Source organism: Seriola dumerili, unplaced genomic scaffold (assembly GCF_002260705.1).
Source record: "Seriola dumerili isolate Sdu_G_001 unplaced genomic scaffold, Sdu_1.0 BDQW01000002.1, whole genome shotgun sequence".
In the NCBI taxonomy this organism is placed as follows: Eukaryota; Metazoa; Chordata; class Actinopteri; order Carangiformes; family Carangidae; genus Seriola; species Seriola dumerili.
The window spans coordinates 8,598,346-8,621,661 of NW_019174257.1; the positions used below are offsets into that span (position 1 = coordinate 8,598,346).

The following is a 23,316-nucleotide window of genomic DNA, read 5'->3' on the forward strand; positions in this document are numbered from 1 at the left end:
AAGCCATCATGGGGACTTCAAAGTCACATTGGAGACCACTTAGACACTTAAGGGAGTCATCTCTTGGGATTTCCTTGTGGCAGAGTGCTAAAGGACAAATAACTCTTGTATATATAATAAATCTTGTTGAAGTGGAAATACATCAAACTCCTCAGCTTCTCAAAAATATTTTTACCTCCTCATGGCTTTTAAATCACAAAGAAAAAGTGGTGGCTTATTTATATGGTTAGGGCAGCATACTGTATGTGTAATCGGACTGCAGGTCCATCATTTCACCACAAGGTGGAGGCATTGAGCTTTAAATAGACTGAAACCACAGCTGTTTTCCACCACTAACAGCTGAGCAGCTAAAGTAGTCCAGCACACACAGCACCAACACAGCACATGCCTTGTACAATTGCACCTCAACACACACACACACACACACACACACACACACACACGCAGACATAAAATGCAGATTTCTTTTAGTGGAGTTTTTAAACATTTCCAAGTGGTGATGCCAAAATAAAATCACTTCCTCTTCTGTCTATTGAAAAATTAAAGAGTAGTTTCTCTCTGTGCATCACTCAATCAGTCAAAATGCTCCATAATTAATTGATCTGTTGTGGTGAAGCACACACACACACACACACACACACACACACACACACACACATGCACACCTACAACTACTCACACAGAGGAAATGCCTCATTGGTAAATATTTATTGTTCCCACTGCTTTAATTCTGCACTCCCAAAGTGGCCACTGCATCATTTGTCTTACAAATATAATCAAATATATTTGGGGAAAAAATGAAAAAGCTTGTAATGACACAAACCTGTGTTTCACAGAAAACCTAATACTAGTACATGATTGCTGCTCTGACACTTTATCTGCAACCAAATTGTAGCCCAGGAGTGCAGCGGTCACAGCATTGAGTAAAAAATCCATGCATGATTAAAGGCATATTGTACTGTACTGTATTGTCAGTAGTCAGCATGCTATGTGTCTTCAAATGCAATGAGACCAACTCAAGAATGTACACTGTATAGTTGCTGTACAAGTTACTCTTTACACATGTTATGAACAGAGCACCTGTCAGTACTTTCTCAAACCAGTGCATTATTATAATTAAGTTACAATTAAGTTTATGTATATTATGTACACACACATACACACACACACACTCACATACACACATATTTCTGTGCTGAGAGAATAAAACCTTCATGAAAATCACTTTATTGTATGTTTATCAGTGGTTTGCAAAGTAAAGTTACTTCCAGAGTAGGGCTTTTTTTACACTAGTGTGGTCTTTAGTTCTTCACCTTCACCATCATACTTTCCAGTGAAAGTGAGACTGCAGATACACTTGAAATACATATTTAGGCCACCTTTCTCTCTATTACTCACTGTGAAGGCTTATGTATGTGTGTGACTGTATCACTTGCTAAAAAAGCTGAGGGGAGGGTTTGTTTACAGGCACTGTGCAAATGATAGTAATTTAGTATTTCAGTCAAGACACTCACGTTGAAGTCTTAATCATTTATCGCTACAATGACACACATTTCGGTTCAATTCAATCACTGGCTTTTCTCATGTGATGCTCTGGACCCATCTTGACGCAGACTGGCCCTGAGCCAGTCACAAAGCTCCAACAGAGGCGCAGATACACAAACATTTAGAGACCTTATGTTTAAAGAAACATTTATGTACAATTAAATGCAAATGCAAGAAGAAGCTGGGGAGTTGGATGGAGTTAAATGGCTGAAAGCAGTGAGGATGCAGATCTCAGTATTAGTGTATGCAGGTGGAATGAGCACCAAAAGTTTAAAATGACTACCTAGTGTTAAGATAGGACTTCTATGATTGGAGGATACATGTAAGATATGACAAGGAAACATCTTCTGTGTTTCCCTAAACTAGCACAAGACTACATTACAATAAATATAGCACTAAATGTAAACTACATGTTGGATCTCTTTTCAAAAAACTGTTGCAATGTGATTTCAATGATGCCAGTCGTGATCCATTTTAAAGAAAGGTTTGATGTTTTTGGAAATACACTTATTCGCTCTTCTGCAGAAGGTTGGAGAAGAAGATCTGCTGCTGGCTGTAGCTTCATGTCCAATGGACAGGAATCAGAGTAGTATCAATGTTTTCATCTCACTCCCTGCAAGAGAGCGAATAAGTGTATTTACTGAAATGTTTAACTATTCACTGACACTTTAAGCTATTAGTTTAATCACCAAGTGAGGAATGTCTTTATGATTTGGGTGAACCAACTCTTCAAAGATGAAAATGATGCTCAATGTTTTTGTAGGGTATTCTTCGTTTGTAACATTTGTCTTTTTTTCTCCATCTTTCTTTCCTTTTTTCAGAAGGTCTCCTGCAGCAACAACTCAGCCTCCAATCACCAGAGTTTGTCTCCCAGGTAAGAGGCTTAGAGGAATGTCCTGCTTCGTGTCTGACTTTTGTAAAGCTCCGTGAAGAACACATCTTGGTGTTTTTCTTACTTATCTGGTTTATATCTGGTTGAAACATTCTACTGCCTCCAGTTTCCCTTGCTCTCATTAGTCTCTCCTCCCTGCCTCTCTCCACCGTCTCGTCCTTTTCTCATGAACTCGCCTACGTGACGACTTTCACTTTTTGCGCCATCTGTCTCCAGCTCTAATATTGTAGTCCAGACCATTTTGTCATCAAGCTCATTAACCTTGTTCAAACACAATTGAAATGGTAGTTCAGACAAACACTCAGGCACATGCAGACTCACACTCACAACACAGAGTGTGGTCTATTAAAGCTCACTCAAAGATAACAGCAAACCCCCCTTTCTTCTCTTATCGCGTTTCATTTTAAGCACATACGTCTGTCTGTCTGTCTGTCTGTCTGTCTGTCTGTCTGTGTACCTTGATAGTACGCGTGTACATTTACACGTATAAGCTGGTAAGAGGCAGTGTGTGAGTATGTGTGTGTTACCACTGATGACTTTAAAAGCACTTTACAGTATACGGGAGTGTGTGTGTGTCCCCTTACTCGGCCAAGATAAATGTTGTTTTGCATCACCTTTATATGCATTTGAATGCATGTTTACAAATGCATTTTTGTATATCATGCGTATGTGTTTTACATGTGTGTGCATATGTGTGTCGGGGTGTTAATGCCACATCAACTGAACTAGAGTGAGAAAAGTTTTCTCTCTCACATTTAGCCACAAGAAAACTGTGGTGGCATTTACTCAAAGAGGAGATTTCAAAAATAACAAATCCTAAAAAGTTTGTCTTTAATATTTGTTTTATAATTTATTGCGTTAGCCTGATTTTTTTTTATTTTTTATTCTAGTGCACATCTTTGTTGGTTCAGACAATCTTTGTATGATTCAAACAAATCAACCAACCATTCAGAATCTGTCCTTTGTAGTGTCACCTCCTGGAAGAGTGAAAGTCAGCTGTTAGTTATAGCACATCTCTAGCTGTGGTCACCCTGAATTATATCAGTTACTGTATATTTTAATTTAATGGTAAAAACCAAAATTATAAAAAAGTGTAACAAGATTTCTCAAGCTCCCACTCAAGTATCCATCTAAAAGTTCTGTGTCCCAAAATCTGTTTTAAAACACTACTTGTGTTTGTGTCTCACATCACTGTGCATGAACAAGCAATGATCAGAACAGAAAAAGAACTTTGTGTTTTTATAGTAAAACTTCATATTAAGACTAAATAACTAAATACTTATGCTAAAGTTTAAGGTAAAATGTGAATAAAATGCAAAAACCAACCACGCATTGTGTGGCATCTTTGAGCAGAATGTTGCATATGTAAAAGTGGAGTTTGCGCTTTGTGCTAAAAAAAAGAAAAATTATGGAAAAAAAAAAATTCAAAATATCATTATAGGTGTTTCGTGTCAATGCTTCAACCTCACATCTTTAGGCAGATGTTCCCACACTCTCTAGGCACTGAAAACAGTGACATATGTTGTTGTGTAAAGAGCAGACAGAGATGAGCAACACTGAAACTGAAAACAGAGAGTGTAGTTAACCATCCAATAACCAACATGAAGCCAACACTTGCCAGATATGACATCAAAGAAGGGCTAGTAAAAATGACACCTCAGGCAGTTCAGCAAAGACTTCATTGTTTTCTTTTCTTTTTTGTAAAAAAGACAGTTGTGTGTTTTTGTCTAAGAGGCCCATGTAATCATTTTTAACTCAATTACTGTATATGTCTCACACAAGCTTTACTCTGTTTCTCCTCATAGTTATCGCTTTTAAAGACTCCTTTGGTAAAATAAAATCATGTGCATCTCCTGTGATGTCATGTTTTCACAAGTACAGTTGATCATTTGTTTTAGTTTGTGTTAGTCATTAAATCCATGAGTTCATGTTTTTGAAAAGGAAGCGACAAGTTACTTGAAAGCCTGAGTTCGTACTGTGTGTGTGTGTGTGTGTGTGTGTGTGTGCGTGTGTGCGTGTGCTCATGTACATTCGTGTGAGTATAAGCATTAGTTAACACAATGATGTGTCTGTAGATAGTACTTCAGTGTGTGATGTATTCAAAATTTGCTTTGTGCAATTTTGTAATAGAGGATTGACAAGGTGTATGGTTTGAATGACTGTTTATCGTGGCGTAAATGCACCAGTGTGAGTAATGTGAGTGTGCGTGTGTGAGTGTGTGCAGTGGGGAGGTGTTCCTGTGGCTCTGATTGACGTCAGCATGCCTGTATGTAGCTTCTGTTGACTTCCTGTCAGAGCAGATGGACCGAGTTTTCACTTCCTTCTTCAAAACCGCAGCATATCAGGTGCTCTGTGTGTGTGTGTGTGTGTGTGTGTGTGTGTGTGTGTGTGTGTGTGTGTGTGTGTTAGAGAGTTTGAGAAAATAAGTGTGTGTGTCTGTATCTTGTAAACTAGCCCCATAACGTGCAATGTGACCTTTCAGTGGAAGGGCAAACAAGGTCGTCACTAAATTATGTGTTCCGATCAACTCTATTTTTGTTGGCAAGTTTAAGTTAGTATTGACTGCAGAGATGTGCATTCACCATCTCTGTCTCTCTCTTTTTTTATTTTTTAATCATTGCAGGACAGAACCCGGCTAGGTAGGACTGACATTAAATTAATGTATTTAGGCTTACATGCTCTTTAAAGGAATAGGTTGTCATTTTATCTTTTGTTATTATCAACAAACCACTTGAAAAAAACAACAGAACCAACAAGAACTTTATCCTACGAACAAGAATTGTCTGCCACAGCCACATATACATTACTGCTGTCCACAAAACTTTTAAAAACACATGCAAGAGCCAGACTGTTGCATTCTGATTTGATTTGATCTGATCTGTCTATTTGTATTATATGATATTTAATAGGACATATTTTGGTTTTTGGAGGGTTGGTTGGACAAAATAAGCAATCTGAAGATAGAAAATATTGTGACCAGTATTTTCTGACAAAATTTAGTTATTAGTTAGGAAAGTAATCCCTAATTTAACCTTATGTGAAGTGTGTATAAACAGCATATACATGTATATATATGGGTATGTAATATGAGAGCATTAAGGCACTTGATTTATTATAACATAGCTATGCACTTATAAAGATAAATTATTGGCTTTGGTCTCTCTCATGGTCTGTCTTTAGGAGATTTGTTGATGATGATAATAATAATAAAGATAAAGTTGCACTAACGTTATCCCTTAAAATGCATTAATAATATTTTGCATTGGTCTGTACTAACACTAACACTAACAAATTCATTCGAACCCAAAAGTTCTCAGAAAAGTAGAAACGTACATGGTAAACCTCACATAACAATGCAGGATGTCTTGTTGCAGGATGTCTTGTTGCAAAGTTGATCACAAGTGTGATTACAAAGATTTCACTGGTTAACACCTGCCTACTATACCTCTCAGCTCCTGCAGTCCCACTGTTTTCCCATGATCTCAGGCCACATCCTCCCTGCAGACTACCTCATGTTCACACAAACGCACCCACACACACACGCACACACACACACACACACACCTACTGTACAATCAACATCTGCCTCCTTTTCTCTCTCTGCCACCACTCTTCTCTTTTACTCTTATTCATTTCAGCTTTCTTTTCACCCCCCCAAGTCTTTATTTTTCCTTTTGATTCATGTTTTTCTCTCTCTCTCTCTCTCTCTCTCTTTATCAGAGCAGTAGGGGGGAGGGCAGGAAGTGTGAAGCAGGAAGAGAAGATCAGATTGTTCCTGTTTTGCTGTCTCTAAACTGTTGTAACTTGACGGAAGCCAGGAGGAACTTAGTGTGTAGATGAGGTGTGTGTGTGTGTGTGTGTGTGTGTGTGTGTGTGTGTGTGTGTGTGTGTGTGTGTGTGTGTGTGTGTGTTGGTGTGTATGAATGTCTGTGTCAGCCCACAAGAGAAAAATAGGATGCAGAGAGACAAAGGCCTATTGTCTGTGCCCACTCACTGCACAAACATGCACATGCTGACACAATGATATGATACGTAAATACCTACAGCACTGAACAATCACTCTGCATTACACACAGGTGAACCTGTTTCACCCTCTCTCAGCGCACACAATTGATTCTTCTAATTCCTTGTACAGACAGATAAATGAGCTAAAGCCAAAACTGCATATCTTTCATATTGTGAATGCCATTCATGAAATAAATCAAACGGATGTGAAGTCATGAGACGCAGACAGGTGCACTTCCTCTGAGTGAAATGCGTGCTCTGCTAACAACAACTCCAAAGGCACAAAACAATGTGTCAGTAGTCTGGTACCATTTTACAAGTTATATAACAATATGACATATAAGATGTTAGATTTATATTATGTATAATATTGATTGATTAATATACATACTACCTGTCTACTACTACCTACATGTTTTTGTGCTTTTGCAATGCCAAGATCTCTCAGATAGATCTGCTACGATTAATGATTTAATCAACCAGATGGTTGACAGACAATTAATCTGCAGTTATTTTGATAATCAAATAATCACGTCAGTCATTTTTTCAAGCAAAAATGCCAAATACTTTCTGGTTTCTGCTTTTAAAATGTGGGGATCTGATGCTTTTCTTTGTCATAAGTGACAGTAAATGAAAAATTGGCCCATGAATGATATTTTATAGATCCAATGATTAATCCAGAGAATAACTATCAGATTAATCCATAAATTGTTATTTGTTGCAGCCATACTCTTATTATATGAATGTAAAGTGATGCTCAGTGCGGCCGAGATGGGAATATTTCAGTTCTCAGTGCCATCCTGATATCCTGCTGTATAAGATGCAGACTTACATCCCTGGTTCAGTTCAACCAATGTTTTGAAATTGTTTAAATTTTTGCACTCGTTTTTTTTTTTTTTCTTCTATTTTGTATTTCCACAACGTATCCATGTGCTTTGTGTTTTTATCTTGTGTTGTGTTTCACTGCCGTGCAGCCTACTGCCCCCCAACCTGCTGAACAATTGGTTTGGCAGAAGTGGCACAGTCAGTGTTTGATAGTAAAATCCAATTTAAACAGAGTTCAAATTGGAAAAGTATGTATCGCATGAGAACAGAAATCGTAAACAGACTTTTTGTAACATTAGGGTTTAGCAACACCAGATTCCCCCAAATAACTGGAACATACAAAGGCTTGGATGGGAATTTATAATGACAAACGTCTGGGAGACGAGTATTGTGTTAAGTTTTAATTTAAGAATGCTAGCATAGTGAATAATGGGAAAAGCCCCATAAACCATCCATCCGCTGTATGTTGTTAATTTAACTTTTACAATCATAGACAGAGACGAGTATATGTATAAATTATGTGCCTTTTCAAGGAATGCTGCACCTTTGTTCAACTAGTTTACACCGCACGTCATTCCTGCAGGCTGTTATTGTGTTTTATTAAAATCTGAAAATTAGGTTGGGGAAACTGCACCACAACTTCTAAAGGCCACTAACTCAATGTTTGTGTGTGTGTGTGTGTGTGTGTGTGTGTGTGTGTGTGTGTGTGTGTGTGTGTGTGTGCGCGTGTGTGTGTATGCATTGAGGTATGTTATGCAACCTGTATCAACTCTGTTAGTGTGTCAGGTCCCACCCATAACCTTATTCTATTCAGTGGTGAGTGGAAATATCCACAGAGCCGCGCATGCTCTTAATTATATGTCTATCAGCACCTCATGTATTAACGTATCACTGTCACAGAGTACACACTGATGTTGTCTCGGCTATGTGTTGAAACTTCTTTCTTAAGTGTTAGTGTTATGCTTCAGTTGTTACGTCCAGTGCCACAGTGTACAGAACCCTTTGGCATGCTGGGTAGGAAAACTACTGTCCGACACTTTATTCTGTTCTCACAGGATTAAGGTGGAGATGGTGCAGATAATCTTGATCAGATAAAGCTATAGATAATGCGAACTTGATCAGCATATCCTGTAAGACTGTCTTTAGCAGACATTCTTACAAGATATGCTTATCAAGTCAAACAGTTTGTGGCAGTGGCATATTTCAGACTTTATTACCATTTGGTTCTCAGATTCTGCCGTCTTTCGCCACTGCAGTTTTTGAGCATAATAATGAAAACTATAAAGGAGGCTCATTGTTTTTACAGAGACATCATCACGTCACAGTCACAAACAGGTTAGTGAGGTCTGCTCGCACATGTGTCGAAAATTTCCACATCATGGAGAGCTACTGACCCAAAGCAGCTGTTTTGTGTTGTGGTGTCAGAACAGAGCCAGGAAATATTCTGTCCCATTTCTACAGCATTTAGCTATGAGAACCCCACAAAGGTATGACCTGACTTCCTGGTGAAGTCGACCTCTGTGATGAAAGGCTGTCATACAGGATATATGTGAGGCAAAGGGCTCATAAACTCTCCTGACCTTTTTCACATACACACTGTATGTGTGCGTATGTGTTTGGCTGTGTGGTAGTGTGGAAAGGTGTCAACGAGTTGGCTTTTTAAATCCCATTGTGCCTTTCCATTGTGTAGGTGTTTTCGTATGAGGCGAACAGGCCCCCCATGACATTTTCCCGAGAAGAAACCTTACATGGTTTTTCAAAGCTGGGAGCTGGTGTTTGGTCAACACTAAACAATAAGTGTATGCTAACTGTATAGGTGAAAGGCGTTTGGATGATGTGGAGCTGTTATGCAATAGGGTAAAACAACACTGCACATACATTTGCTGTATATGGTCTGGTACACATGTAGGCACAAGGCTTAATCTGCTGGACAGTATAGTCTTTCCATCATCCCTCTGTTTGTCTTAGTCTGCCCAGGAAATTCATACAGAGCTAGGTCGGTCTTAGGTTAAAGCTTTGTTATAACAACACAGTAGCGGATAAAGATAGTGCTGCTCTTATATTTGGTAATAAAAGCTTTGAAAGTTTTACAGATTAACACTGTTGGAAATGATTGTTTAATTTTCAATTGTGTGCTTAATTTCATATTTTATTCATGTTTAAAATCTGTGTCACATCCTACAGATTTGGTGGTGAAATGTGTCCTGATGTGGTGTCATGACTCTAGAGTTCACAACCTCAACCAGGTTTCTGTTCAGATTGTGCGTCTTTTATCCAACAGGATCCTCGAGTAATCCTGTAAGATCTGGTTTTAGTGATCTGTGAAGAACCAGATCATGAATTGAAACACAAATGGCTTAATTTTTCATGGGCTGCAAACCCACTATATTGAATCTTGCCTTTATAAGTGCAACTATCCAAACGTTCTGGGCTGCAGTTTCTTGCAGACCAGGAAAAATGATCTCCATGATTTCATCAAGTCACGGAAACATATAAGACACATAAGATTTGTTTAATCTTAGCCTGTCTCTGTGGCAGCAGGGATTCAAAGATCAGAGCAAAGGGCAATGAATGAAGAGTACCTCATCAATCTCTTTATGAATGTTATTTAATAAAGGCCTTAGACAACCCTGCACTCCCCACTCCAAACAGTGGCGCAGTGCGTGAAGGAATGTACTGAGGAGGTCACAGAGAGGAGGACAAGAGAGACAGAACAGGAGGAGGGATGAAAGGAGGAGATGAGGAGTGATGAGGTGAGAGGGCAGGAGTGATAAAGGTTGCCTTTAGAAGAGAGGGAGAATAAGCAAGGAGGTACCAGAGAAGATATGATGCAGGCAAAACAGGAAAGATGGCCGGAGATGAGGAGCACCAGGATCTTAGCAAAATAAAAAAAACAAAAAACAAATTCTCTCTGATATTCAAAACTTCTCACAAAGCTGTCATTAGTGTTCAGTTCATCAGGTCACCCAGCAAACCAAACTGACACCCTAACCTACGTGAGTTGCTATTTGCTGAATAAAACACTTGTCTGCCAGTGAAGCTAGTTTTAGCCATAAACCCTTCACTGTGTTCTCTCATCACAATGTTCAGTCTGTAGTGGAGAAAGCCACTGATTAGGATGTAAAAGCCTTCATTCTATTTGTATATGTGCATGTTCTGAATAACAACAACTGTTTGGTTTTCTAATATTTTCTTTTCCTTTGTGGAGGGGTTTTTGGCTTGGGGCAATTCAAACTTAAATTGGAACATTTTTGGACAGAGTTTGCTTCAGTGGCTTTAGAAACTGAATAAAAGATGCTTTACCCTCAACAGTCTGCGCAGTGAAAAGCTTAACTTATGAGTGTCAGTTTTGTTTGAAGTTGGTGTGAATGCAAAGGTAATGATGGTTTACTTTGAAACAAACCTGGGCTGTCTGTTACAACTAAACACACAACACTTTTACAAATACATACAGACACACAAAATCATTATAAAAAAAATCATCATTGTCAAAAATCATTTTTTCCCAATTGGGGACACAGCTTTTGTCCTGTGGGACAAGCCGTCTCTAATTAACTGGTCTTTAGTCTATTAAATACACACACACACATACACACAAACACACACAGACACTCTATGTATGCAGTCTTTTTTTTTTTTTTTCTCTACCCGGATCTCATAATAGGTTGTCATGTGACACCCTCAACTAAATCCAGAGGCTCCAGTATCAATAACTCCTCCACAGCAGTGCACCTGTCTGGGGCTTCTCACTGACGGCAGCCCTGACTCCAAATAGAGAAGAATATCTGCCAGGGTGGGGTGGGGTGAAAGGCTTGTGACACCAGGATGGAAAACCTTCGTTTTAGGGTTTGGGGTGATGATGTTAATTTAAGATAAATTCCAAGACCACATCAGTTATAAATTTAGTCTGTGAAGATCCGATTGATTGATTGTTTGTTTGTTGATCAATACGCATATCAAGGCCTGTCTTTAGTCTCCTATAAATGCTTACAAGAGACACTTTCTGACATTAAGTGTGTTGTTTATTTGTTTATAGTACAATAAATTACACTGCATTACTGTAATTTGGCTATATCAACCATCAGTGAACATGGGACAACCGTGGAGCTGCCATCTGGAAGCTAAATCAATAGATTTTCTAGAATAGGATTCATAGGAATTTACTATCGCTGTCATTTGGACTTGTTTTTTTTTGTTTTTTTTTTTTTAACATCAGAAACGGCATCATCTCCACCCTACCTCCCTTGCTACACATCATCTTTGGCTGGTGAGGTAATGCTGGACCAGCGCCAGCCTCGTGGTCTTGATGTGGCATTAGTTCAATAAGGGATACTGGGGCAGGGCTAGCATGTCTAAATGTCACAGATACAGTATCTGCCAACCTATCACTCTGTCTCTCACCTCACACTCTGCTGTGCACGTCCCCAAAATGCCAACATGAGCAGTTGCCATGGCAGCAACTCCCTCCCTTTCCTCTAGCCCTCACTCTATTCTGGTCAAAGCTCACCCGACCTCCGCAAACCCCCCCCCCCCTTCTTTCTCTTTCTTTCTTCTCTTCTTTCTCCAGGTGTCCGTAAGTTTTGAGAAACACATTCTTGGCCCTTTTTCCCTGTATGTTTGTAGCTAATAGGTCTCGGTATTTCTGTCACTGGGTGGCTTGTGTTACCTGCCCTTTTTACTACTTCCCGCTCCTGGCGGCTTTAATGGCCTCTCTGGGGCTCCCAGTTGACAGGCAAAGCAGTCTGGCTCCTGTGCAGACCCCAAAATATTACGCTATACACAAACACTGTAGCCTCATCCTGCGTCATGTATGAAGGTCTGAGGCCAGATTTTTAGGACAAAATTATTAGGCAATAAATGGATTAAATGCCACTAAATGAGGACAAAATCATGGAGGTTTTAAACATTTCTCAAGACCTGCTTCAGGTATCCAGGCAGGGTTGTGCGGTCAACAAGTGAAACCTTAGAGAAACAACTTAAGTGATGGTGAGAGGGTTTCTGTTTCTCTGATGGGAACTGTTATGTTATGACATCTTACTGGAAAGGCTGTGATATCTGGAGAATAATTTCCCCCTCTTATTTACTGCAGCTACTCATTGCAGGGTAAATAAACAGAGTGTAGATGAGTGTATGTGTGCCAGTCACTGTGTTTTGTTTGACCAGTGGTTCAGTGGGTTTTTTTTGTGCTTCCCGATGGACAAACAGCTCCTATCATAGCATCAACAGATTGTGTGTGTACTATTACACTGCCTGTGGGCGTTTGACAAGATCTTGTGAGCTGTACTACATAGGTGACAGGTACATTTGTTTATTGGAAACTAAGATGACTGGACATTGGCAGGTTTTATACATGTTCCTGGCAATGGTGGCACATCTCCAGCAGCATGCAGGGAGCCGGCTCACTGACAATAGCTGAATGGATGATGGCAAAAGCCTGTGAAGCTCAGACCGTCTTATGTAAAACAAGGGTCATATTCAGTTTTACAGCTGGTGCAATTCATTCACTAATGATAAGGCATCCTTTTTCAATTATTTCACATTGGGGTTGGAATCAAATTATTTTCGGTACGCTCTGTGTTATTACTCCAGCTGACTCAATTCAATCTCGTGTGGATGATTTTTGTCTAATTTAAAGAGCTATTTGTAAGTTTTGCTATCGGTACACAGCCAGTGTTAGCATTAAGAGCTCTGTACTTAGCAGTCTAGAAGAAATGTTGCAAGTTCAGCATTCCTTTACTCACCAAGAGTTGTCTCCAGTGGTAGAAAGCAACTCCAATGTTAACTCTTGTCCCTATCATGTTTTTTGTACTTCTCAAGTTAGCATGCTTAGCAGCTAACCCTGGCCCGTTTCATCTCTTTCCGATAGCAACTCCAATCTGCCCCGAAGACGTAGTGCTGCTCAAAGGGAGCATTATAACTTCTTGTGTTATAAAAACTCTTGTCAAGCGACAATCAAAAAGAAGGCAAGAAACCATGTTTGGCGACAGAGAGAACTTACAAAAAGCCCCATTCTAGGACTGTAAAAAGATGACTGGGTTGGGGAGGAGGCCTGAATCTGAATCTGAAAATTTCTGGTTGGCTTCGTCCCTGACTTCGAAAAACTGCAACACCCTCTCCCTTATGTGTCATCATAATATGACAGTGTTGAGTTAGCGAAACCTTTTTTACATGGTGTGGCCTCACTTAAACTTTTTAACCTGTGAATAAAACGAACAACTGTTCGTTTCCTGTTTCCAACTGACAGTTAACATGTTTTATTTTTTTAAACCATCACCACGATCATCCTATAACCTTAACAAATTTGAATTTTTAAATTTAATGTTTTTTCTTGTAAAATAAACCTTGTTAGCTACTAGTCAAGTCCAGACAATTTTGTAATTATCACCCCAAATCACAAATCACTAATCTTTTAACTCAAAGGGCTTTACAATTTAAAAAATAAAATAGAATAAATAAATAAATTCAAACAAAACACTCTCCCTGCTCTCTCAAACTTGAGCCAAAGAAAAATGATAATACTCTCTCTCTTATTTAACCCCTCCTTGCCCCTTTAATTCCCATACTCTCATATAGAAATGTGGGTAAGTAAGGTGATACTTTTTGATACGTTTTGTCTAGTGTGTGAAGTTTCATAATCTGTCTCACAAAGCAGAATGTTAGACTACCACACAAGTCCCACATGACACTAAATTAATGTTTCACTGTGCTCCTGTGTAACTGGCCTTCAAGTTCCTGTGATTTATATGACTAGGGCAAGATGCTGGCAGGTTTATATGACATCCTCTTCACCCCCCCAACCCCCCCAAAGACCTCCATTAGTATATGTGCTGATACCCCAGGATGCCCCTGTTTCGAATGAGAGGCAGGATAAGGACTTCTTCTACCAGAGACAGATTTGTGTACAGAAATGCGTCAAAGTTGGCAGGTGCACCTTGCATTGGGGATGCATGTGTCTGTGTGTGCAGATGTGTACAGATGACATAACAGAACTTATGAATGCATGTGTGTTGAGTATTATGTGAATGTGTATGGATTGAGTGTCCGTGGAAGGAAGTCCATGCTGGGCAGGATTGTGACACTAATGAGGAAACAGGCCAGTGGGACGACAGCGACTTCCTCACACACACTGACACAGAAAAACACACTCTACCCCAGGTGTTTAGACCCCCACCCCCCACAGGCTCTTTTTCTACAACAGTTCATCCATCTTTCTCCGGGGACAAATGAGTTCCTCTGGCGTGACAGGGAGACAAAGAGCAGACAGGGCCCGACCTGCGTCACAAACCTCAGCATGAAAACACTGTCATTAGTCCATTCACAACTCATCCATGACTTTGCCGGGCCGGTTTTCACAGATCGTTTGGGTCTTTTTCAGTTGAAGACCACTCTAAATGGAGAGAAAAAACTTGGTCGAAACAAAGTCCCAGCCATTTGATTACAGTTTCTATGGATTGAGCGAAAATTTAAAGCCTCGAACTACAGAAAACGAAGATATTTTCAAAGTGAAGACTTGATCAGAGACAGTGCTAATTCACAGCTTGGTCACATATTGTCCAGTGGCTATTGAATGACAGATTGTTTCGCATCACACTACCACAGCTTGATACACCAGGTCTGCCGTTTTTACTAAAATTTTAGTGGTGCTATTGTTGTGGCTTAAGGGATGGAACAGTTTGTCTGTCAGCTGGTCCACCACTTCGGTGCACTTTAAAATATTTCAGCAAGTATTGAATGGATGCACCCTTACCCTCTTTGGTGATCTGCTAACTTTTACTCTAGCACAGCTACGGTTTTCACATTTGTGGTTTGCCTGAGCTGCAATTTATGTCTGGTGCTGATTAGCAAATGTTAGCATGCTAACACACCAAAGTAAGATAGTGAACATTGTGAACATTACACCCGCTAAACATCAGATTGTAAACATTGTCATCTGAATGTGTTAGTATGCTAATTTTAGAAATTTTATTTCACAGGAATAGCCTAACAGTACTGCTAGCATGGTTGCAGACACCTTTTCTTATTAATGGATTTCAGTGCGTTTTATGTTGCATAGAAAAAAAAAAAGGAGTCTCTCCCTTATTTCACATCTAAGGGGAAATCCACTGATGTATTATTTAGGTTTGACTTCCTTTTTGCAATAAAACCATTGTGTAGGGTTTCATCAGGGTAGTGAAACCACTATTTCTTATGTGTCATTTTTTTTTAGGATTAACAGACAAATCTATTAAGCCATTTATAAGGTGTGGATGTTAACGTCCCGGTGCACTGTATACTCAAATATCCAATATTTAGATAACAATTTACCTGACAGATGAGATTATAAATATTTAGATGAGACATCAACAGTGTAATTACACTGAAGAAACATAGAGAGTAGTGTACTTAGCTGTCAGGTTTCTGTCTTCGTCTGTCTTATGACTCATTGTCAGTCAGACCTATAGTGCAAATCAGCACATACAGTACAGTACAAAATGTGCATGATATGTTGACCTAGCACTCAGTAACATTGACTTTTTCATACCTGTGTAAACACTTCATAGCCACAGTTTAAACAGCTGAAGCACTAAGTGTTATATCTTGTGTTGGGTTGTGCAAGGTGTTCTGCAGGTCACATAGAAACTGCTTTTGTACAGTGTATCGACAGAGAAATCAGTGTAGAGAGAAGAGTCTGTTCTTGCCGATTGCAGATAAGACTGTTTACCTTCAGTCTCTCTCTCTGAGAAAAAGACAGACCTCCACTGTTTGCTCTACAATGGAATGTGTATATTGTTCCCATGAACCAGTTCCTAATGTCTGGCTGTGTGTGTGTGTGTGTGTGTATGTGTCTCTAGATGCTCATCAGTAACACTGTAATGCTCTTCTCAACAGACATATCCCCGCAAAGCTGCTTGCTTTTGTCTGTCTCTGTTCTGGTTAGTGTATATTGTTTGTGTGCGTGCCTGTTTGTTTTAGTGTGTGTGTGTGTGTGTGTGTGTGTGTGTGTGTGTAAAAGGTTATATAATGGCATAATGAGGCCATCACCCTGATCAAACAATGCTTCGTGTATGTTCGTTTTTCGCTCCCTGATTGAAGTTGTGAACCAGCACAATAGTGCACTAAACATTTTCTACAGTTAGCACCGCATGTATGTCAGTAGGCAAATCCAGGTGGTCCAACCAGACTTTAACCCAGTAGTGATGCTGTGGAATGACCTGAAGAGAGCTGTTCACACCAGAATATGTCTGAAGCAGTTCTGTAGGAAGCATGATCCAAAATACCTCCTGAACTTTGTGCAGGTCTGATCCACAGCCGCCTGAAACAACTGTTTGAGGTTATTGCTGCCAAATGAGGTTTCAACCAGTTATTAACTCTAAAGGTTCACCAGCACTGTGAGTGTTTAATGGGTGTGTTCAATAAAGACACACAAGATTGTAATTGTTTGTGTGTTATTAGCTTAAGCACATTGATCAGATGACATTTTATGAACAGTTAATGCAAAAAACCCTTTTTTTCTTGTCACTGTAAAATGGAAAGTTTAAAATTGTACAAATAAGATTTTAGTCATGTTCTGTGTAACCCCTAGGAGACCACATCGAGCAGTGGATGAGTATCATTACCACTGCATAACTTCCCTTTTGATTCAGCATCAAACTATTTTGATACAATATCAAAGAGCAGAAATAAGTAGTTCAGTAGCCAGTTCACCAAAATCATAAAAGCATGTTTTCCCTCTCGCCTCCAGTGGTATCTAACCATGCAGATAGTTTTATTTGTCCGGTTATTGAGATACTTGTCTGAGATTTCTGCCTCCATCAAATACAATGGAGTGGACATGGCATTAAGAAAATAACATTCAGCAAAATTCACAAAACAGATAGAGGGTAGACCTTGTGGTGAGATTTTCGGCAAACGTCATCTGCCGAGGAAGGTCTTGTTATACGATCGAAAGCTACAGAAAAGCAGAATAAATCTTGCAGTGTGATTGATTTGCCAACAGCTGCATGTCTTTGGTAAAATAATGTCTGGATTATTGTGGTTAAACAGTTTTCTGTGGAACTACTTTTTACAGAAGAAAAAGGAAACTTGACAACATTTGTGGATTTTCCAGAGTATTTTTGTGTCTGGTTATTTTTTTTTCTTTTCTTTGTTCCCTCCAAACAGACATATTTTTGCGTGTAGCTTGTTATCATTTCATTGAGAAGTAGGCACTTTTGCCTGTTTCTGTATGCTGAACGCTGCATCTGATTTAGGAAGGGCACAGTGTCGAGCTCATTACAAGGACCGTAGTTGTTTCAGAGGTTCTTGACCTGGGGTCGTGTATTATCCTCTCCAGCTCTCCATTGAGGACTCCTCTCTCATTCTCACACCCTTGCTATAATGTGTGTTTATATTCAAATGGACACTTTGTGTTTTTATGTTTTTCCCTCATAGATCAGAGGATTGATTCAGGACAATGATCCACTCATAGCTGTGTCCTCAGATAACTCCTCTGTGCACTATGGCACAGTGCTGCAAAGAGCAGAACTAATGGGTCTGCAGCAGATTGAAGCTACACTGTGTGTGAACGGTGAGCATCACAAGAAACAGTACATTTTTTGACTAAGCCAAAACACGGTTTATTTTGTTTTACAGCTGAATAATGGATCACTCCTGGCTCCAAAAGAATCTGGTGCACGCTCATAGTCTTTTCTGCACATTATTCGCACAGACTGCAGAACAGTCAACAACTTCAGGAAATCCAGACAATTGATATCATCCAAGTTTCATATCATCCTTGTTTGAACTGAGCTAAGATACTTCTGCTTGTTTTATTTCTGAATAAATAAAAAAATACTGTCCTGTAGATTGTAACTGTTGCCAAGAAAAGAATAAGCATATTCACTGATCTCCATTTATGACACAGATTAATTTTATGCTTTAAGACTCAAGACGTAAGATGATTGAAGGTTCTTACTACGGTGACAGTTGCATTAATGCTGTTGCTGTTTTTTCTTGTCTTTATCTTTATGGCATAATGTTAATTGCAGATATTTTGGGTATAAAAATACACTGTTTAGATTTTAAAAGAGCACAAAAATGAATAAGACAAGGATTTAATAAAGCCTGGTTACAGAGGTTGTTGTAGTTTATTTTGTACTGTAAAAGGTATTACTGCTCCCTTTAAACTATGGTTGTCTAATCTTCAGTTAATAAAACTGAGGCTCATTTTCTGTCTGTGCCTAAAGAACACTTAATCCGTCTGCCACAGGCTCCCGCCACTTGACCTTGAGATAAAGGCAGGAAGCTGTCATGCCAAACTGGGATGTGGTACATTCCCAAACTGTGCTTGGTTTATTTCCATTACACTAAATCGTAATGAATATTTGATTTAAGTTGTGGCATCTTCCATGAATCTGCTTTTGAATAGTCTTGGAAAGTGATCAGCCTGCAACAGATCATGGCTTAATATCTGTGACAGAACCTTGTTTGTCAGACCATTCATTTATTCCTTAAGCCTCTTTTTGTTATTGTCTTCACTTTGGCCAGAGCTGCAGCATGGTAGAACATGCCTTGATTTATTGTTTATTATAAGTTTATTCCTCAACTTGACAGAAGTAGCCTGTACCTCTGCTTCAAAAGCAGATCCGGATGAAGCACAGTTATGAAAGTCATAAATTGCTATTGTTATGGTTAAAGTTGCTTGTTTTTTTTGTTTTTTTTAGTTTGTTTGAAGCTTCATGTGACCTATAGTATGGTATGTTTATGTTTTCCTGAATGGGGACCTTTTTTGGCCACAAAACGTATGACGTTGGTGCCTCAGAAGCAAAAGGCTGAAGTAGTGTGAGGTGCTTATAAAGCTGCAGATGAGGTTAATGCTAAAAAACTGGGTCGACCACAGTTTGTCCTGTTGTTTGCCAGGAACTCAACTGACAGTAAATGACATGATGCCACAATCAACAAGGTCAACTACAGTATAAACACATGTTCGTATTTAAATTTTTGCCTGAATTTAGTCATATTTCTTTCATTTGCAATCGGCATGTGTATGCATGTGTCTACATACTGTATATTGATTGGTGTTCTTGCTACTCACTCATATAAGCTGTGAGTGGACATGATGTATTGGGGAGGATGCATCATTGGTTTGACTGTGTACCAAAAGGAGAGATGTCGTTTGACTCCCAACTTTATTTAAAAACACAAAACAAGAAAAATGAATTACAGAACAAACATTACCATGATCGTACCTAAACTCAATCACACCTGAACTAAAGCAGCCACTGATCAAAAACACTTCTGTGAATCAATATCCTACATTTGTAAAGGTTTTGGAAAGCACTGACTAACAATGTCATCCTGCTGGTCTGCACCAGATCACCAAACAGTTGTTCTGGGAGACAATAACAATGACCTGTTTTGTCAATTAGTTTGGAGGACTTGTTGTTTTTTAGTCGATGACTCGACTGATAAAATATATGCGCAGCGGACTGCGACACATGCCTGATAAAGAAAGGGAGATGACGAGAGAGTTGGCTGCTTTTGCTTTATCTACATTCATCGTAATCCTTCCGGGCAGCCACACTGCATGTCCAAACATTATCGTCATCATCTCCACTATGTGTCACACAGATAAATACCTTGGAAACATAACCACAATTCAGAAGCAGAGCGGGAACCAGGGCCCAGGATTAAACTACAGCAGTGGTCAAACGGTCCTCTCTCTTTCTCAATGTTGACTATTCCCTGCCAGTAACACTGATTCGCTACTTGGAAATGTAATGTGTATACGACCCTGGCTACTTTGACAAATGCACGTCCCACTGTGTGTTCACGTCCACAAGTGTGTGTTTGTTTGCCAGCTCCTTTTTTGCCTAAACAGCACCTTGCATCATCAGGTGTAGTCTACCTGTATATGTACTGTATGTAAGTGAGACCTCCGTGTGTGTGTGTGTGTGCGTGTGCGCGCACTTCGTGACAGATGTGGGTAGCCGTATGTTTGCTCTCAGAGAGGAGGTGAGGAATATCACAGCCCTCCTCTAAACCGCCAGCTATCCCGCTCAGCTCAGATCTAACCGTTGTTTATATAATCGGACTCTTGGAGACAAGGTGACGTCATCAATAATATTTTCTACCGGAGCTTCTGTATCATACAGACCACAGTAAGCGTTTGTCTGCAAATGCGTAACAGTGTAAGGTCAATGCAATATCAGTCCTGTTACTCATGACTTTCGGCCATATCACCAGCCTGTCAGCGGAGATTAAAAAAAAGGCTTGTTTTTATTTGTTGTGGAGACCAGACTGGAGTGAAAATTCAGGGGGTTTTTTTGAACACAAAGATCAAGTGAGCTGAGGAGGTTTTGGTCACGGCTCGATGGCACATCAGTTTGACTCGTTCCCATATGGTTTTAATTGAAATTCACTCTCTCTGTCTTGTTTGTCTTCCATACTTTCCCCCTGTGCATGAGAAAGCTTAAAAGAATATTTTCCATTTTTTTTTATTTCAGTGGAGGAATAGTTGCATGAACCAAAGGTGAAGCTGTGGCTGAGATGAAACCCTGAGAAATGTCTCCAGGTGTCACTGTCAATGTCCAGCTTAATTCTCATTGTACAATACAGGATAGCAAAATGCTATAAACACAGACAATGTATAAATGTATTTTTTTAATTAGAAAAGAACAAAATGATAAAAGAAAAAGAAAAACGGGAAACTAAATAATATTTACAAGGAAGATATACATGTATGTACAGAGTTGGAGTCAGGATGTGTTTAGGCTAGTTTAGTATAACGACTTGAGATGGGGCTAAAACTCTACAGCTGTCTCAAACTCCATATGGATGGGATTAAAATTACACAGGAAGGGGGAAGTGAGGAATAAATTATTCATTGTGCTCCTCAGTAACTTAACTTGTTATTCTGGACGGCGTTTTAACCACCGGGAATCTACAGGATGTGATCTGTAATAGAAATGGACAATCTACAGAGCTAGCCAAAAGACAATACAAGCACCGACCTGTAGCTGATATTATAACAGATGAACTTTTACAGGGTCTTGCTCTCCTGATTTCCAAATATGTTGGTGTTTAATTGTTCCTATCTATCAGATTGGCAAAATTATATATATTATATATATTATATATTTATATTCATCAGGTTCCTTTATTCTGACATCCCAGCCCTGATATTCACCTGAAAGGGTTACAAAAGTGTCTTAAAAACGATGCTCTCCTCTGCCCTTTGCTCCTCTTCTAGGAATTCGGTTCTTTGTCTTTTCTGTGTAGTTGGTGATTGATGAGTTGGCTGCTGCTCAGACCCTCAGAGAAAGAGAGAGAGATGGAGTGAGAGAGGGAAAGGTAGGGAGGGATGTGTATGCCTATTTGTACACTGGAAAATTGTTACATAAGAGCTTAGCTCATTACCACATGGTGATGGAAACACACTTATATGTCAATGCCATTGCTATACTCTCTTTGTCCTTTGAACCTCTCTGTTGCTGTTGTTAGTTTTGTTGCCAGTAAGCTGATGGTACCAAATGTGTGACCAAAGTTTGAGTGTGTGAAAACGTCTCATGTTGGCCTCTAATTGTTTGACTGCTTTTCATATATGTTCCTTTCTCTCTTTGTGCGTTTGTGATGTTGTGACATTAGCCTGATATTACGTAATGGCTGGATGGGGTTGCACCAGTGATTTGTAAATCCATTACTTATTTTGTGTTTAAAGTCCTTCCTCATACTACCATCTAGTTTCATTTTAGTGATTTGCTAAATCATGTTGCACCTATGAAAGTTAAGAAATGTCTTAGCTAAGTCAAATGTGTAATTTGGCTGCCAGAAAATATCTGTTGCACAATCCAGTCAAGAGCAAACAGTGTAAACATGAAGTTATGTAGCACCACGAGCTGTAACATTACAACTCACACTCTTTCAGTTAGTGATGTTCATGAAGTTTAAAATGAGTTTGAAAAATACAGTTATGCTAACCTAACCAGCAGTATTTGCTAATTTAGTTGCATTGTTATTGTCATAAGGTTTTTTAATGAAGGTGCATTGTTTATCGGAAAATATCATTTAAAATCTTTCCAGTTTTTACATTATTATAAAACACTTTTTGATCTAGTGCCAGCTTAGGTATGACCATATTCCATATTACATCTTTTACTTTCACTCAACAGGAATTTGTGTGGTGCATTGGTGCTACCACCCTGAGAAGGTTTCTGGAGACATATTAAAGGATAACTCGGGTTTTGTGCATCCTGTTTTTTGTTTTTGTAGTTTTGGCCATCGTTTCTGATAAGTTTATACCAGGAGCTTTTCACTAAAAAGACGTCCGACAAGGAAAGAAACGTGAATGGTCAGATGATCATCCAGATTTTAAACAGTCCCCTAAATTAGTCAAACTTATGGTAAAATTATAACTGTCAAGTTTTGTGTGTTTTGTTTGAAGTTTTTTTTCTTAGTTCTTCGGCTGACCACAACTCTGCCCAAACTTGAGAAATGGCTTGCTCATCTCAGGAACGCAAAGGACAACTCAATTCTTTTGATTTTTTATTTTCTTCCAGATGGGGAGATGGAATAATAGAATAGAATGCATTGAATCGAACGGAATAGGTTGAAAACCTTAAAGATAATAAAAAGATATGCATTAGTTCCAAATAAATGCATACATAACATTTTCTTAAAGAATATGAAAGACTAAAATAAAGAATAAATGTTAATTTGTCAACTAATGACTCAATTCACCTAACACAAAATTAATTAAGTTTCAACTTAGATTGCATGCTCTCAAATACAAATACAAACTGAAAAGGCTACAAAGCACATAACTTGGTTTGTCCTACCAGTTGCGTCTGTAATGATGAACATGAGCTGTGGCTGGCCTATTGTTCTTCAGCAGCAGCAGCAGCAGCAGCGGCAGCAGGTGAAAGAGTGACTTGAGCTCCTTCCCAAACATTTATAATTTCCCCTTCCTTGCTTCCTGTGAAGCACTTCCTGTGCACACGGGTGCACCAAATTGTGTGGTTTCCCCCTGCAGATTTGGAGTGCATGCTGGGGAACCTGCCGCTGCATTTTGTGACTGGTCTTGACACGACACC

At 39.2% G+C, this 23,316-nt stretch overlaps 1 protein-coding gene across 1 annotated transcript in view; it reads left to right on the forward strand.

Moving 5' to 3' along the window:
- Positions 1 to 23,316, forward strand: part of pde4b (phosphodiesterase 4B) — a 93,525-nt gene that overhangs the window by 19,085 nt on the left and 51,124 nt on the right. The window contains exon 5 of the mRNA XM_022738727.1: positions 2,367 to 2,419. Coding sequence (XP_022594448.1) covers positions 2,367 to 2,419 — 53 coding nt within the window. The remainder of the gene's footprint in view (positions 1 to 2,366; positions 2,420 to 23,316) is intronic.